Here is a 14,038-nt window from a genome sequence, read left to right as displayed (position 1 = left end):
TATTCAAGTTGATCATTGGATCACTTGAAAGGGGTTGAGTGCAACCCTCGTCCATTGGGACGCCACAACCTGGAGGTAGGCAAGTGTTATACTTGGCCGAACCACGGGATAAACCACTGTGTCTCTTGTGTTGATCTCTTTGTGATTGTCTTGTCCACAAGAACTCGCTTCGCAACTTCTTAGTCACACTAACATAACCAAGGTTTGTGGCTATTAGTTGTTGAATTTTACAGGATCACCTATTCACCCCCCTCTATGTGCTCTCAATCTCTTGTGGCTCTATTAGACGACGGGTCAGGATACACAAGCCACACTCTTGTTGTCACAAAGAGGGGCTACCAATCATAGTTGCATGGATAGGATGACATATTATAACAATGGTCAGGCGAATCTTGATCACTAAAGCTCTTCCTGGATAAGAGGATCAAAACTAACTAGCCTAGTGACTAATACTAGTAGTGACTTATAACACCGGCAAGCCAGACGTGACTTGATAAACAAATACTAGCACATCCTAAGCCTTGAGTTAAAGTTCTAAACTACCGCAACAATAACCAAGAAATAAAGGTAAAATAAAGTAATTCTTGAGTGTAATAACAATGTAGACTAGAGATAGAACTCACAATAGCATACAATATAACTGGATTCCACTTAGTAGTCGAAAATATAGAAGCAATATATCCAAATACTTTAAGATAGATCTGAAACTCCCGAGGCAAAAGCTCGGACTCACTCTAACTCTAGGGACTAACATAAGCTAATAAATACAAAGAGAAAACTCTCTAGGGTGCATCTACTTTGAACTTTCTTCTCCTCTCTACAGATGAGCTCCTAAGGGCTATTTATTGCCTCTCCAAGGCCGAGGGTACTTATAGTTGCCTAAGGTGGGTTAAGTCGGTTGAAGAAACATGAGATGGCACACTGGCGGCTTACACATGGACGGACGACTAGGGAGGGGCCAGCCAGCCTCCCATCTTCAATCCAAGGATGATCCTTGCTCATCTAAGTCAGTTGAAGGTCGGTCGACAATTGGAATCGTTCATTGTTGGATTAGATGTATGCTTTCTTATCAACCCTTAGATTCAAGCCCATGGATTGATGGCATGCCATTTTCCGGCTTGAACATGTGTCAACCATGTAAAAGTTGTGTTGATTTGAGTAGTGACACGTGTGGATGCTGAATTGGAGGCAAGGTGGGCAACCAGAGTAGCCGGGCGGCATCTCCTTGGCCGGTCAGCCATGGACGTGGTCGGGACCATGTTTGTATGTGGTCTTGGCCAAATGCTTTCCATTATTACCTATTTTTGCCAATTTTTGTCACATATATTCAAAGCAGCGGTGATCTTGACGTCTACTTACTGTTTATTAATGGGCCAAAGAAAAAATAGGCGAGAATAGTCGTCAATCACCCGACCCTCAATAACCAATGATACCTACGTTTACTTAGGCCTTGTTCGGTTACAAGGAATGAAATCCATATCCCATCATGGATTTCATCCGGATCTAGATTAGGTGAATCCATACCTCACACCTAATCTCATGGTGGGATTAAATGCATCATTTAATTCATGTATCTTTCAAAGCTAGTTATTTTCAAAGCTGGTTATTCTTTTGCTCCATGGATTATAATATAAACTTGTGCAATATCTTTATCGATTTGTTTCATACCTAATGAGTTATGGATAGAACTCATGCCTTCCATATAGTTTTAAAAAAAATCCCAAACCCTTGCATTATAATCCACGATGAGTTTAACCGAATAAATTTTTTTATGTAGACTTGTATTATTTTTGGAGCATAGATTGTGACATGAATTTAATTCTAATCCATACTAATCTAGAGCTGGATTGATGTAAACGAACAAGTCTGTTTTTCCATCCCGCGTGATACCTACGTACCAACCAGGCGTGTACGTCTCGAGGGCGTGGCATCATATCTCGGCTCAGATTCTTGTCTTACTTGCCCTGAAGCAAAACAACGCATCTTGCAGGTTAATCAAGGCCCCCGTACGCGTCGGGCATCTTGTACTACACGTGAGTGAGTGAGTCATATATGGCTGCTTGTTTAGGGCTTGTTCGTTTCTGTCGGATTGCACCTGGAATCGTTCCAGCTACTCAAAGTTTATATAAATTAGAGAAGCAATCCGGTTAGGAATCGTTCCAACTCACCAATCCGACACAAACGAACAAGCCCTTAGCCGGAGTCCTGATGGGCAATAGAGGCAAAGCGCGAGGCTTATATGGTTTGGTGAGACACAGCAAAACGAAGCCTATGATTGAAGCCTACTTACGTAGATAGTCATCATCAGTCGCTCTCACACTTGAACAGCGACACTTGGTTTTATTTTCGCACTTGCTATGGAGTCGACTGTCTGTTAACTATTGCTGTCGGCCAGTTCTCCAGCTCCGAACAGAGAGACTAGCTCGCCTATCAGGAGATCTGTTTGCATTGATAAGCTACTCTCGTGTCTGAATAGTCTAGGCAATAGTGGAGTGACGTTAGTTTTCGACGGATGACACCAACTTTTGCCACTTAAGGTGTTGGTTAGGTATTGATAGACCCATTTCTTGTGCGTCTCCTCAAGAGACTAGATCTGTTATTCAGTGCTCAATATATATGTGTAAATCAATTTCTGTAGGCAACCTGTCGTGGTTTCGGAAACCGGAGAACAATAAGATTTGTGTTCGATGGGAGAAACTAGCGCAAGACCTTGAAGAAAAGCAATGCGCTTCCACAGGAAATGATATTGTCGCACCTTGATATAAAAAAATTGGTATCATTGTCTTTCATCAACTTATATATGTGTTTTCTCCACTTCTACGTGAACTACAATTTGCTACCAATTACGCACCTCGCCCCAAAATTTGCATAAAATTTACTGCTCGCATGATATCCATGTTGCATTTACTCATATAATTATAGACACAGACTCTCATGTCCTAAATATAGGATCCTCTATGCCGGAGCCATATTCTCGTTTTGTACATTATTTCTAGCATTTTATTTTTCTAAATAACATGATCCGTTTCCTAATAACATGATCTAAGACTGGAGCTGCAAATGTTTTTTTACCCTAAACACTTTTTTTTTTGTTTTTTACGACTCAAGTGTAGTGCTGTTTTTTTTGTTGGAGATGTTCATGGAAATATAGGTCTATAGCAAGGAAAGATGGCCTAGGACCGTGATTGCAGGGTGTTGGAACTTGCTCTCAGTTGCAAGGGGATCCAACAAAGGGTGAACAGTGACGTCAACAGGGTTCTCGCGCTAGATGGCAAAAGCTCTGTTAATCTGGCCTCTCACGGGCACTGTGCGGGGGTATTTATAGGTACCTGAGCGCCCAGCGCCTTGTGTTAAGGACGCATGTGCCCTCGGCTACCTAGGTTATCCCCAGAATATTCCCATAAAGCAGGGTTACAGACTGTAATTACAGGAACGCCTTTACAAATTAGGCCCGTAACGCACAGCGGCCACGCATGGCCCGTTGCGATGGGCCGGAGCATACGTTGGCCTCCGAGCTGGATGAGGCCGCTCGGTGGGAAGACCTCGTAGCGGGCCTTCGTCTGATGCCGTATCAAGCGAAAGGTGTCCCTGACCGTTTTGTCTCCGTCGGACCGGCGACTACGGCGAAGGCCTCGAGCGAAGGGTGGCGTCTTTGCCTTCGCCCCAACATTTGCCCTCCGAGGGACCAGTTCGACAAAGTCACTTGGTGCCGAAGACGTCGCTAGATGGCGGAGATGCTGCCCTCGCTCGAAGTGGTTCCGCGGGGGTTTTTGACGTGACCGTTGATTGACAGCGTACTGTTGGATTGCGGGTTTCCCGACGCGACACGCCCTGTTGGAGTGCGGGTTCCCCGAAGAGTCGCGCCCTGCCTATAAAAGGGGGCGGGGGTCGGTGCTTTTTGAACTTCACTTTCCGCGCTCCGTGAAAACCCTAGCCGCCTCTTTTCACCGTCCTGTTGCTCGTCTGCCCGCCGCGCTCTTGTTCGCCGGAGATCTGGCTCGAGTGAAGACATCCTTCCCCCGGGGCCGCGCACGTCCTCATCAACTCTCTAGCAAAACCATCAGAAACCCCAAGTCCTCCCATAGCAGTACCTAATTTTCTCTTTTTAGAGGATGGGGCGGCCGCCGGCGAAGGGTCGTCTCCAATCTCCACCACCGGCTTCTTCCCACGGCGGTCCACAGCACTTGCCTCGCCTGTTCAATATTTGATGAAACCATCTCCCATATGGACACCCAAGCCGTAGATGTAAAGTGTGCAGTGGTGATTATATTGGTCCCGATCGAGGCGAGGGAACTGCTTTGCTTCCTTCACATCACTCCAACCATCCCACACAATTTCACTAGCAACAACCTTCGAGCATGTGCTTTATAGGGAGTATATATTTTATTGATATTTACTTTGCGATTTTGTTCTGTGCCATCTAGTATTAATATTTCTAATCTCAATATAAATTAGTTGTCGGACAATGACAGGTCATTCCTGACGGCTCCATTTTCTATTAATAAGATTAAAAAAGTGATTTTCAAGATGAAGCATAATAGTGCTCCTAGTCCGGATGGTTTTCCTGCGGAATTCTTTCAAAAATTTTGGGATTTGATTCAAATGAATATTTTGCATTTATTCAAAGATTTTTATGATGGAAATCTTAAGATTGAAAGACTGAATTATGGGATGATTACTTTATTACCAAAGGTTGATAATGCGGCTGACATGAAGAATTTTAGACCTATCTGTCTTTTGAATGTGTGTTACAAAATTATATCCAAAGTTCTGAATAACAGACTTGCGAGTTGTATCACAAAAGTGATAAGTGATTCTCAATACGGATTCATTAAAAACAGATATATTATGGATGGGGTCATCTCCCTCAATGAAATTCTTCATGAGGTTAAGAGAAAAAAAATTAAAGTGGAGTGGTTTTAAAAATTGATTTTGAAAAAGCCTATGACAAAGTAAATTGACATTTCCTCTACACTATGATGGGAAAAAAGGTTTTGTGAGCACTTGGTGTGATTGGGTAATGAGAATTGTGCGCGGTGGCAAAGTAGCCATTAAAACTAATGATACTCTGGGGCCTTACTTCACTACTCATAAAGGGGTTAGGCAAGGGGATCCTTTTTCTCCTCTTCTGTTCAATTTGGTTGCTGATGGTTTAGCATGCATGATTCATAAAGCTCAAGTTGAGGGTCTGATTGTGGGGTCTGATTCCTCATATCATTCACAATGGGTGTTGCTGCTTACAATATGCTGATGATACAATTTTTCTTATTCAAGATTGCTTAGAAGGTGCCAGAAATCTTAAATTCATATTGTGTTTGTTTGAAAGCATGTCAGGTTTGAAAATTAACTTTCACAAAAGTGAAATTTTGTGTTTTGGAAATGCTAAGGAGATTGACTATTTGTATGCTGATATCTTCACTTGTCCTATTGGTAGTCTTCCTATGAAGTATCTTGGGGTGCCAATTGATAATAATAAGATAAATAAAAGTCTTTGGGTGCCCATGATTGAGAAATTGGAAAAAGGGCTTGCTGGATGGCAGGGAAGATTCCTGAGTCTAGGGGGAAGACTTACTCTTTTAAACAGATGCTTATCCAATGTTCCTTTATATATGCTCTCGATTTATCCTGCCCCTAAGTCGGTTATTAAAAAAATTAATATTCTTAGGAGGCGTCTTCTCTGGCAAGGGGGTCGTCAGTCCAAAAAATTTCATTTAGTGGATTGGTTGTCGGTGTGCTCTCCCAAAAGTCAGGGAGGTTTGGGTGTTCTGAATCTTGATTTTATGAATGATTCCTTATTGTCTAAATGGCTTTGGAATATAGAAACTTCGAATGGCTTATGGCAAAAAATTATTACCAGTAAATATATTAAGGGAAAACCCCTTATTTTGATCAAGTAAAAACAAGGTGATTCTCATTTCTGAAAAAAAATCCTGAGTCTGCATGATAATTTTTACAAATTTTGTAAAACTGTTGTGGGTAATGGTCTGAAGACTAGTTTTTAGAAAAGTATTTGGATTGGTAATCTGTCTTTGTCTGTTCAGTTTCCTCTTTTTGACTTGGTCTATGACAAAGATATAACGGTTAATGATGCATTAACATCTAATTTTGAGGCTCTTACTTTTAGAAGAAGGATTGTTGGTAATTTGAGGGTCTTATTGGATGAGCTGGTAAGTTGTTGTAATCAGGTGACTTTGTCTGATCAGGAGGACAAAATTGTGTGGATTCTGGGAAGAAAAGGCTTCTCTGTTAATTCTATTTACAAAAAGAAAATGGAAGATCAAGTTTTGATTCCATATAAGTTTTTGTGGAAATCTAAATTGCCTCAAAAAATCAAGATTTTCTTTTGGTTGGTTGTGAGAAATAAAATTCTTACTAAGGACAATCTGAAGAAAAGGAACTGGAATGGTTCTTTGGAATGTTGTTTCTGTGGTGTTGATGAATCTATCGATCATTTGTTCTTTTATTGCTCCATTGCGAAATATATGTGGAGAGTGATTCAAGTGGCTTTGAATTTGAGATTGATTCCGAGTAGTATCAGCAACCTGTATGACAACTGGTTATGTAAACCAAAAGACAAAACTGCTAATTTGGTTTTGTTTGGTTGTGGAGCTTTATTCTGGGCTATTTGGCGCACTAGAAATGATTGGTGCTTTGGAAATAAACATTCGCTTGATCCTTCTAACATCATTTTTCTTTGCTGCTTCTGGCTGGACTCCTGGGCTACTCGTCAGAAAAAAAAAGGAGCAAAAAATGGTGGTCCAAGGAAGCAAGCTAATCCGAAAGACGGCAAGTGAGGCATTCGGGCGGGCCTTTGGGTGGTGTCCTTTAGACAGGCGTATTTCTGGTTAATCTTGAAGCTGGAACTTGGAAGATGGTGCTGGAGCTTGTATTTTTTTTTGGTGCTTGGCTTAGTTCAATTTCTTTTGATGCTTCTGCCTGTCTGGTATTGGGCTGTAAATAAGAAAGTCTTATATGATTAATCGTATGTCAAACTTCATCTGCTATCTTAGACTCTCCACTGATCTAGTTTGATAGTGTTTATAGTCTAGATAGTGTCCCAAACTTTGTAACTTTGCAAAAGGGGTTGCTGTTTTCTTAATAAAATATGGGGTCTGAACCCGGTCGCAAAAAGAAAGAAAAAACATAGAGAGAAGAAAAAAAATCTGGACTTGGCAACCGTGTATACGGTATACCCAATGTTAGTTAATTTTTTATGTCTTGTGTTTTTATTATAGTGATCAGTACTTAGGGTCTATTTGTTTATATAATCAAGATTATATATAAGGTTAAACAATTTAGATTATATAATCTAGAATAAATAATCTGAGCGTAGCTGTTTGGCAAACCCAGCTTATTGAAACTTTAATTATTAATTTTAGTCATGTGTTTCGTGGCCGGAGCCAGGGAAAATAGACGATTTTTTTTGTAAGGAGCGTCAATAGTGAGTAATTTCTTCTAAAATTGTCATAGTAAGTTTTTTTTTCAAATAAGCTGAAATAAGTATTGTTGAGCAGCTTATAAAATTATGATAATAAGGTCTAATAATGTGCTTGTTCGTTTCTTATCTAGATTATTTAAACTGGATTATGTAATTTGAACATATTATAAGCTAGAATAAATTGGGCCTTATTCCCCTCTTTCTCAAGTCCTTCTTATTAGCTAGCTCATATATTATCTGAGCCTATAAGTTTTGTCTGCATTTATATCTAATCATCCATATGTGTAAGGAGGTAGCCTATGTTGGAGAAATATTTTTCAGTTTTAATTTAATCTATGTGACGACATTTATGTGTATGTGTGTATCACTACTCACATAAGCAGTAAACAATAGTAAAACATGCACAATTACTAAGAACAGAATGTACCCTACGGAGAGATCGATGCTCAAGACATCAGTGGATCCATTCACACGAGACATCTCGTGTATATGTTGGATGTAAGTCATACGCAGTCGACGCGGGCATATGTACGCAGTGCAGTCCCTCGAACGACGTCGGTGATGAGGAACTTGATCAGTGTTGGTCGAGCGAACGAAGCGAGCAGTCGCGAGTATGCTCCCCAAAACCCGATTTGTCGCACCCCGTGCAAGTGTCGCTCTGAGCTTGTCCGTTACTAGCCATAACATAGGAAACGGCCAGTAACGTACGACAGTAATGTACGGTCATCACTCTAGGCAAAATATGCAACCGTTTGGAAGGAATGTTCGGACCAAGATCCGATCGACCACGACCCAGCCGGCGGCATGCGCGCGTGGTAGTCCTTCATATTTTTTCTCAGCTTCTCAGTAGATGTAACAACGGTCCACCTATTTAAGTTGATTGAATTGTCCCTTTAACTTTCGGTATAATAGTAAATTATTAGTACATCGTAGCATTAAAACGAGCCTTTAACATTGAGTATTATTGAATATTAATTTGGTCCGGAGCCACATTAATTCAACAGTTTATACTATACCATTAGCAGCAGAGTTAAGCTATTCTCAGCATAAACACAAGCGGAACTGGAAAGAGAGAGAGAGCACGGGAGTACACTACACGCACACACCGGTCAGTATGGGGCACGCGCAGCGCGTGGAAAAAATAATATAATATATTGCAGTTGTATAGAGTTGGTATATAAAGTAAATATAATCGTAGAGAATTGTACTGTAGAGTAGATAATTTTGCTGACGATGATATATTATTCGTTTTAGAGTAAGAATTTAGGATAGTATAAGCGAGGATAGCCTAAACATCATGTACAACCTAGGCCAAAGCGATGGCCACGTGTTCCGGAGCGCGCGCATGTGGTCCTATAATTCTCCTTGTTGATGTCTATACGAGTATTCACCAGTTTTCTATTTAAGTTAAATATGTTGTTAGTGAGTGCATCATTTGATATTGATTTTACTCTAGCTTCACATTTGTTATTATAGTTTCTCAATCCTTAAGCCCAAGTGCCCAACAGCCCCCGGCGCGCGGGCGAGCCGACGAGAGTGGGAGTGTACGGCAGCGGTAGGGTGGGTTTGCTCTTTGATTGGCCGCGGCTAAACACCAAACCTTGGGGAAATGGAGCTGCTCAGTGGTGCAGTGGCGGAGCGGGAGCTTGGGGAAGCGGAAGCTTGCGAGCAGCCAGAGCACTAGCCATTACCCAGCGCTACCCTACACTGACAAGTCCATCGATCTGATCGCGCTGCTGCTGAGTGCAGTGTGTATACAAAAGGCCGTGAAGGCGGTAAGACCGAGCTGCAAAGGGGTGTGAGGGAGAAGCGAGAAGCCCGTGAGCTGAGCTGCTGCGGTGCTAGGGAGCCAGGGTTTCGTTTCGTTTCGTCTCGTCTGGCCCCTCTTCTCTTGGCGCGGCCATGGACGCCTACGAGGCCACCAAGGTGGTGTTCTCCCGGATCCAAGCGCTAGACCCGGACCACGCCGCCAAGATCATGGGTCTCCTCCTCATCCAGGACCACGGCGAGAAGGAGATGATTCGTCTCGCCTTCGGCCCCGAATCTCTGCTCCACGCTGTCATGGCCAAGGCGCGCAAGGACCTCGGCCTGCTCCTCCCGGCCTCGCCGACCTCCGTCGCGGCCGCCGGCCACGCGCCGTTCCTGCAGCTCCCACGCCAAAACTCCGGGCGCGCCGGCGCCCCATCGCCGCTCTCGGTGTCCTCGCCGTCGTCATGGGGGCACGCGCCGGCGTTCTCCAGGAGCAATAGCACGAGTAATGGTACTGGCACCGCGGAGGAGGCGGCGGGGGCTGGGGAGGAGCTGCCCAGTCCCGTGAACGGCGGCGCAGCGCCGTTCTTCCCTCATCAGTCCGGGGACGCGCTCCTGGACGACTTGCAGCTGCAGGAGCAGCTTGCGTTCCTCAACGAGGGCAGCGCGAACCCGGCCCACCAGCTCCCGGGTTTCGTCGGCGGGGAGTGCCGGAGCCCCGGTCCGGGTGATGCCTCTGGGATGTTCGCGTTCGGCCTCGGGTGGCCCAACGGCGGCCCAGCGCACCGCCGGAGCTCGTCAGTCAACGAGTTCTGCCTTGGCGGCGGCGGCGGCGGCGATGGTTTCGGGTGGAAGCCCTGTCTCTACTACGCGCGCGGGTTCTGCAAGAACGGCGGCAGCTGCAGGTTCGTACATGGCGGTCTCTCAGACGACGCTGCTGCCTTCGCTGGCGCCAAGATGGAGGCAGCTGCCGATCAGCAGCAGCAGCAGCAGTGCCAGGACTTCCTCATCCGTTCCAAGAGCCAGCGCCTCGGCTCCGCCGCCTTCCCCTACTCCTCCACCGGCTCCCTCCCAGGCTCGCCCTCCGCCGCTAGCAAGTGCCTCAGCTTTCTGCTGCAGCAACAGCAACAGCAGCACGACAGGTAGAGAAGCCGCCTTTACAAGTTCTTTCCCCCAAACTCGAATCATTCGCACCAAAGCTCCAGCCTTTTTCGCCTGTTCGCGTGCAGAGCCGCGGCGGCCGCGTCTCTGATGCTGGGCGGCGGCGACGAGGCGCACAAGTTCATGGGCCGGCCGCGCCTGGACCGTGCTGACTTCGCGAACATGATGAACCCGGGCTCGCGGCAGATTTACCTGACATTCCCGGCCGACAGCACGTTCCGCGAGGAGGACGTCTCCAACTACTTCAGGTATGCTATGCATGCACACATGTTAATGTGATTGATGCTGCAATCTTTGCTTCGGTAGAAGAACCCCGTTTGGTTGGTTGACCCTCGCGCTTCTTGGCAATGCGGCGCAGCATCTACGGTCCAGTTCACGACGTGCGCATTCCCTACCAGCAGAAGCGCATGTTCGGGTTCGTCACCTTCGTGTACCCAGAGACGGTGAAGCTCATCCTGGCCAAGGGCAACCCGCACTTCATCTGCGACGCACGCGTGCTCGTCAAGCCCTACAAGGAGAAGGGCAAGGTCCCCGACAAGTGCAGGCATGCACTGCGAGTTCATCCTTTGCTTGCTCCCAGCGACCGCAATGGCGGCCGCCCTACGTGCATGCAGTTGCTCCGGGGATTGACTGATTTGCTGTTCTCGCTCCGCAGGAAGCCGCAGCAAGGGGACTTCTCCGGCTGCACGACGCCCACTGGCGGGCTGGACGGCGGGTACCCCTTTGATCTGCACCAGCTCGGTAAAAGGACCCCCCAGCGATGTCCTCTCTCCTTGATCTTTGGTTGGTTGTGTTGGCGAACTTGGGCCAGTCGTTGATGCCTGTGTGGTTTTTGTTGTGGTGATCGTCAGGCGGCAGGATGCTGCAGCACTCGAGCAGCGCCAACGAGCTGCTCCTACGCCGAAAGCTGGAGGAACAGCAGCAGGCCATTGAGCTCCAGAGCCGTCGCCTCATGGGTCTTCAGCTTCTCGACCTTAAGGCTCGCGCTGCTGCTGCAGCAGCATCGCCACTGCCGACACCAATTGGCGATGCCTTCGCGTCCAGCCAACCTGTGAGCACCACCGCAGTCGAGTCGCCATCGCCGCCAGAGTCCGGTAGGCGTCGCAGGGGAGCACGTTGGTCACTTGCGTAGTTGAGTAAAAACCAAATTGTTTCAAATGTTACTGATCACTGTGATTCCTTGGCCGTTGACAGGGCAGCAGCTGCTCAAGCTGAGGAGCGGATTTGCTCTGGAGGGGAAGGTCAACGGTGGTGATAAGGAGGAATCTGCTCGCGAGGCGAGCCCAGACGCCGCTGATAGCGACCAAAGGTGGATTAAACTACACTAAACGACCCATCATCGTCGTCCTCATTCTTCTTGCTTGTCTGTCATGATTTTCCCACACTTAGCTTTCATGAATCATGATCCGATAGATACAGATATATTCGACTTGGGAAACGTTCAGCAACCATCTGAGTGTGTGTCGTCAAAAGGCCTGATCGTTGCTTGTTCCATGACACAGCGGCGGAGAGCACAATTTGCCGGACAGCCCATTCGCATCCCCTACGAAATCTGCTGCGCTTTTGCATGACAGTTTCACTGCCACGGAGACCGAGAGCACCGCCGCGTCCCGTGTTGGCGTGGATGCCGGTGTCGGGAGCAAGATCGACGGTGGAAGCAACCATCTCCGCCCCCCCGCGTTGGAAATCCCTTCGCCCAGCTCCTACTTCTTCCCCATGCACAGGTTTGTTCGCCTCTACTTTCGGTGTGGCGGTGCGGATTATGTCTGTCATCCACGAATGAAGAAATAATGTCTCTGAATGCAATGAGCAGGCTGTCCTCCGATCACGGAGCCATGGGGATGTAAAGTTCACCATTGTAGGCGAGTTATACCCCCCAACCTAATCATAGTAAGCACTAACGGCATCTTTATTCCGACTTGGCTTCTCAAATAACAGCCTTTCTGCTTTACTAATTATTCTGCCCTCTCTCTGTCTCTCTCTCTTATTTTTTCTCTCTCTCTTCTTTCGCTGCTTTGTGGTTGTGACAGGAATACTAGAAGCCAAGAAAAGCGATGGTGGAATATATAGGGAAAAAAAAAGGAGTCGAGTGTCAGCATAGTGTTAGCTCCCTTATGTTCTAGTACCTTTTTTAGAGGATAGTTCTACTAAACCACAAGAGAAGAAGATGCCATTAGCCTTGATTAAGAAAACGGCAGCATATGCAGTATTGCCAGATATAAGTATATATATATTATATATACAAATAATCCAGTGTCACCCTAGTCTTTAGAGAGAGATATATAAATAGTATCTGTACTTAATGTTTACCAGTAGCAGGCAGGTAACATGAGCACAAAGATGTTACTGTGACACTGTCCTTGATGTACTCTACAATGACAGGCCCCCCAACCCACCCCACCCCCACTAGGTTTATTATACTAAATGCGAGGTTAATCCACGATTCTGGTACCAGCCACATGTCACATGTAAAGAGCAGTACAGCTACAGCCTGCTGCGAGATTCATCAGATATTGTATACTACTAGGCCACTAGGGAGGCCCAGTGACTGTAGAAGTGCACATGACCATGGCAGTTGTCTGTAAGCTATTTTAACTGCTACTAGTGCAAGATCCCAAGCCAGGATAGAGAGTCATAGAGGTGTGTGTGTATGCGTGGGTGTCTCGGTATGGGTCTCCTAGTATGTCCGCAGTCTGCAGAGACAGGTCGCTGCAGAATACTACTACAATACTACTAGTACATGATTGTATTGACCTAGTTGCGTGGATGTAGTTGACAGTTTGACACCTCTATCTACAGACAGAATGGAAGTAAAAGTGAGAAAGAAAGTTTGTGCGAGTGCTTTTGCCTCCATTGATCCATCTTTCAAAACCTCGAAAGGTGTGCTTTGCCCCTCCAGCGGTCCAATTGATCCACCTTTCAAGATCTCAAAGGTACCGGGATCAGGTGTTGCTGCTGTTGTGAGATGGGTGTGAGGATCTTGACTGAAGAATGATGGCGGTAGCGGGTAGCCTATGAGTGAATTTATTTAAGTGTCCAAAAGGCTTATTTTGGAACGCAGGAATTTCAGAGAAATCGTATAGGAAATTTACAGGAATCGTGAAGCTGTGATCTATTCAGATGTGGCTGTGGTTGTTTGCAGCTATATATACAGTGGAATCTAATTTATTTTTGCACCCATAACAGTTTCTGCAGCAATTAAAAGTTGGCCAGCCGAACAGCTTTAATTCACAAGAAAAACGTAGGAAACAAGAAAAAAAATTCTTTGTTCCAAAGTAGCACTAATTCTTATTTCCGCCAGGATATTTTAATTATTTTGTTATCCTACAACATTCCTACCAGCAGAATGCAATGCAGGTCAGATTCGTTTCGATCAGCTTTAGTCGTGACCCTAGAACATTGCATCAAGTACAATCATGTTTGTCCCAGAGTATCTTTGATTACCTGATGCAAAGCCCGAGGCAGCAACATCAGCATGGGCGTCCACATCAGTGCATGCCGTGGAATTAACGATGATTTTGTGAACCGATGCAGTAGTGACTCGTTTGCCTGATTGAGCTGTAAGCGCCGTCTAGATGTGGTCTGCAGATGCCAACACGGGCCGGCGACTTTTAAGAAACCAAACCCAAAAAAAAATGAATTCGAGGCAAATAAAACTGCAGCTCGAATTGTTGTTGATTTTGTTAGCAA

General features: G+C 45.7%; 1 protein-coding gene across 1 annotated transcript; it reads left to right on the top strand.

Annotated features, from left to right (window-relative positions):
- The first annotated feature begins 9,241 nt into the window (after positions 1-9,241).
- LOC100381877 (uncharacterized) lies at positions 9,242-13,185 on the top strand. The gene is made up of 9 exons (NM_001347137.1): positions 9,242-10,329; positions 10,417-10,596; positions 10,707-10,892; positions 11,004-11,089; positions 11,200-11,442; positions 11,543-11,657; positions 11,851-12,072; positions 12,162-12,238; positions 12,379-13,185. The coding sequence occupies exons 1-8, from the start codon at positions 9,341-9,343 to the stop codon at positions 12,193-12,195; spliced, it is 2,055 nt and encodes a 684-aa protein (NP_001334066.1). The 5' UTR covers positions 9,242-9,340; the 3' UTR covers positions 12,196-12,238; positions 12,379-13,185.
- Positions 13,186-14,038: the final 853 nt, after the last annotated feature.

This window comes from Zea mays, chromosome 9, assembly GCF_902167145.1.
Source record: "Zea mays cultivar B73 chromosome 9, Zm-B73-REFERENCE-NAM-5.0, whole genome shotgun sequence".
Taxonomy (NCBI): Eukaryota; Viridiplantae; Streptophyta; class Magnoliopsida; order Poales; family Poaceae; genus Zea; species Zea mays.
This window is presented reverse-complemented; position numbering and strand designations above follow the sequence as displayed.